This window comes from Arachis duranensis, chromosome 7, assembly GCF_000817695.3.
Source record: "Arachis duranensis cultivar V14167 chromosome 7, aradu.V14167.gnm2.J7QH, whole genome shotgun sequence".
Lineage (NCBI taxonomy): Eukaryota > Viridiplantae > Streptophyta > Magnoliopsida > Fabales > Fabaceae > Arachis > Arachis duranensis.
This window is the reverse complement of record NC_029778.3, coordinates 71927726-71932053: the sequence shown is the minus strand read 5'-3', so window position 1 is coordinate 71932053 and position 4328 is coordinate 71927726. Positions and strand designations below refer to the sequence as shown.

The window sequence follows — 4328 nt, the reverse complement described above, 5'->3', positions numbered from 1 at the left end:
GATTTCCATAGTAGTTAAGAACTCTCATTTTAAACTTTTGTAGCTCCAGAAAAGCTCTTCCAAATGCAAGGAGGTCAGATCTGGACAACATCTGCAGTGCTTTCTCTGTCTCTGGATCAGACTTCTGCTCCTGCAACTCAAAATCAGCCAGAAAATACCTGAAATGGTACAAAAACACATAAACTCAAAGTTGAATCCAAAAATATGAATTTAACACTAAAAATCTGTAAAAACTTAATAAAAATTATACAAAACATATTAAAAACTATATGAAAACTATGCCAAAAAGCATATAAAATATCCGCTCATCATTAACACTCCTCCTTGATGCACATTTTGTGTAACTCCAAGCGTCTCTCGAAATAGTTGGAATTTTAATCTTGGTAGTGCCATTAGTAAAGATGTCTTCCAGTTGTTCATTTGTGTTGCAATGCTTGATCTTTATCTTTTTCTCCAATATAGCTTCTCGTATAAAATGATACTTGATAGCTAAATGCTTGGTCCTACTATGATGGACTGGATTATTTGCCATTGCTATTGCTTATTTGTTGTCACATAACATAGTTATTGGTTCTTCTTGTTGCTCTTCTATGTCTTCGAATATTTTCCATAGCCATATTGCTTGACTAGTAGCATTTGCGGTTGCAACATACTTTGCTTTAGCGGATGATTGAGCCATAGTTTTTTGTTCCTTTGATGCCCAAGAGAATACTCCAGATCTAAGTGTAATTGCATATCCATAATTGCTTTTCATGTCATCAGTTGATCTTGCCTCATCACTATCTGTATATCCTAGTAGTTTTGGATCTTCAGTAGATTTATGGTGAATGCCATAATCTTTTATGTCTTGTAGATATCTTAAGATTCTTCTTGCAGTTCCATAGTTCTTCTGACTTGGCTTTTGCTTGAATCTTGATAGTAGACTTGTTGAATACATGATGTCGAGTCTTGTGGTAGTTAGATAAAGGAGGCTTCTAATAAGACTTTTGTATTGCAAAGCATCTGCCTCTCCAAATCCATCTTCTTTTTGTAATTTCTCATTATGGACTAGAGGAGTAGATACTGCTTTATAATTATTCATCTTGAACTTTTGTAGCAAATTTTAAGTGTATTTTTGTTGCGAGACAAAAATTCTTTCTTCATTTTGGTTTACCTCAATGCTAAGAAAATAGTGCATCAATCTTAAGTCAATCATCTCAAATTTCTGCTTCATTTCTTCTTTAAATTCTTTGATCATAGTCTCATTGTTTCCCATGTAGATAAGATTGTATAAGGAAACTAAGACGACATTTAAATTACCTTGTGTCTTGATGTAGAGTGTACTTTTACTTTTAGCATTCTCATTATCTATTTATAATCTTCCTAACAACAATATATGTGTATCTACTAGTCATATGGAGTTTGTGTTTAGTGTAGGATTAGAAATTTTTATTTTTTATAGAAGGAAAAAAAACTCAGTATATGATAAAACGAGAAAGGCAAGGATTTATAAATCAGATTACAACCACTATTTAATTATTAATTATTTTGATAAATAATAATACAGTCATCATCACTTTATTCACCACGCATTATTATAAAAAATTAACAGTGTGGATCAGGACATGGCTGACTTCGATTCGGATTTGGATAGGTACAAATGCATCCGTGGTTTGGAAGACATTCTCCTGTCGTGAAATCCTTACCATGAAAAAACACGCAAATACTATTACATGCCGCATTTGGGTCATTTTTATTTCTTGGATTGGATGGTGAACAATACTCGGCACCGGCTGCACATCCCATGCATGTTATCTTGTTCGCCTCTGTCATCTTAATTTGGTTATTTCCTACAAATATTCAGACACAGAATACATACAGTCATTAGCGAAGAAACTAAAATCATATAACAATTGCCGAAAACAAAATGTTATAACTAAAATCATACAAAAGTTTAGCAAATATATGTTTTTATTAATTTAAAAATTTTTAACAAAAAATATATAAAATTTAATTATTTTATACATTTATTATGCAGATATTAAAATAAAAAAATTTAAAATTTTTTATTGAGAATACTCTTAGTGTATGTCTTTAGATTCCATTTGATTTCTATCCTGAAAGAAAAATGCGAGAAAAAAAAAATAGAAATACAAGAACAAAAAGAAATTTAGAAAGAAGGGTATAAAAAAAATTGTTTTAAAAAAATTTACAAATTTTCTATTCATTCAACAGGAGAAAAAATAAGAAAAGATATAGGGGCCAACATTTTTTGTGTTTTCTGGCTAGCATTTAATCATCAAAATAAAAGTGAGTGATCTTCTACCATTAGATGTAATCTCACTCTATTAAAAATACTATTAATGACCAATTGATAGTTACAAAACACCTAACATTCTTCAAAAAATAATGTACAGAGAGCCAAAAACTTTAGTTGTCAAGAATAGTAGTAGAATACAGAGACGTTTTTTTATTTGGTGCCTCCATCTCAAATATTTTATTATCTTAGGACAACATCTAAACAGAATATGATGGCATGTTATTTGATAAATTAGATGCATACCAAAGTCTACGCAAAGAACAAATACGAAGACGAAAAAATAAAAAAGTATTTTCATATTGATAGATTTAAAAACTTAATTCATATACTATAGAAGAGACTCAAAAGAACTCTTAAATATTTATAGGCACTCAATGGCAACAAAACTTTTTTACAGAATTGATAATTTATTAGTCTTCATCATGACATAATTTTCAGTTTCCAAATTAATCCTCATTTAATATTTCCATCTTTAACGCATTTATTGACCATTCAATTATTACTATATAAATGTTTCTCTTTATGTATATTTATTAACATAAATGGAATTTCATTTTACATATGTCATCTTTTTGCTCTTTAATTTGTGCGTATTTATTTACTACTAAAAACAAAAAACAATTTTTTTTCTAATCATCTAAATATTAAATATATATTTTAAAAAATAATTTTAGAAATCAAATTTTAATATAATTTTGTGCAAACAGTACAAAAAATAAAAAAATTTTATTTTTAAAATTTTTTTATTATTTATAAAAATATAATATTTATTAATTATTTTTATCTTATTTTAAATTATTTAAATATTACTTTATTGATAATATTTTTTAATAACTTTTTTGTTAATGTCTAAATTTTTTGAGTATCAAATAATTAATGGTCAATTCTCCCTTAAAATATTGCACTAATTTGAAGATTCGCACCGAATATAATGCACCGTACCATGTTATTAAGTTTTCCACCCACCGTTACCTATTCAAAAATTCTATACCCGTATTGGCGAGTTTTATTATGTATATCTCAATTATATCTCTTAATTGACTATTTCTATAAATAAAAGGTTTAATTGATTATATTCTAATTTTTCTAATTATATATACTTAGTAATCATTTCATCTTTAAATGGATCTATATGAGAAAACTTATTTGAAAAACGGGCTACGTACTTCTAGAAAGTATCAAGTCATCAAATTTTGTGTGCAGCTCTACCTAGCTATTTAAATCTTTATAGCAATGATAAATTGATTATATCCCAAATTCATCTCATATTTCATCCTTTTTATAAATAAAATTAGTATATATTTTCGTATCTTATATGGGATAATATATAAAATTATATAAAAATTTTATTAAAATAATTAATAAAAATATATAGTAATTATTATAAATATTTTATAAAGTTATAATTAAAATTAAATTTTAAGAATTTTTAATATTAAATTATTAATTAGTATTTGTCTTAATCAATTGAGTTTGTTGAGTGGTCATCTCACTTGTCTACTTAAACAATTATTAGAAGTTAGAATCTTGTCTTGTGTGTGTAGTAATTTATTGGCTAGCGATAAACCCTTAATAAATGGAGAATTAATACTTGATTAGATTTAACAGGTACCTGAATACGGGAGCACCCAACCTGTCCATACCCAGTTGGAGAGGATAATAACTTGATCTAAGTCGAGGTAGATTTTGCTTGGGACAGGACATGGTCGGGTTTAAGGTGTATCTGTCCTAGATATATATACATATAAACACTTTTTAGAAATTAAGATTTGCCTCACATCACAAATTCAGTTATTCACAACTTCAATCCATACTTTATAGTCATGCCAGAGAAACTCAGCCATCTCACCCAAAGTCTTCTTTTTCATGACTTCTTCATAAAAAACCTCATAGCTTCCGTCATTGTTGTTGCTGAGAACATCACTGCCTACCCCTTCGTAGCTCCCATCTTCCTTCACAGTTCATGTCGCTGTCGCTGCTTATCCCGTTATCGTCGCTGTTGAGCCCGTCGCCATCTTTTTTCTTTCAA

General features: G+C 28.5%; 1 protein-coding gene and 1 long non-coding RNA gene across 2 annotated transcripts; both read right to left on the bottom strand.

Annotated features, from left to right (window-relative positions):
- Positions 1–541: 541 nt before the first annotated feature.
- LOC127740570 (secreted RxLR effector protein 161-like) lies at positions 542–1081 on the bottom strand. The gene has a single exon (XM_052251630.1). The coding sequence runs from the start codon at positions 1079–1081 to the stop codon at positions 542–544; it is 540 nt and encodes a 179-aa protein (XP_052107590.1).
- Positions 1082–1485: 404 nt separating this feature from the next.
- LOC107459656 (uncharacterized) lies at positions 1486–2680 on the bottom strand. Its single transcript, XR_001586331.3, has 2 exons — positions 2543–2680; positions 1486–1829 (listed from the first exon to the last, which is right to left on the bottom strand). It is a non-coding gene; the product is annotated as an uncharacterized LOC107459656 (long non-coding RNA).
- Positions 2681–4328: the final 1648 nt, after the last annotated feature.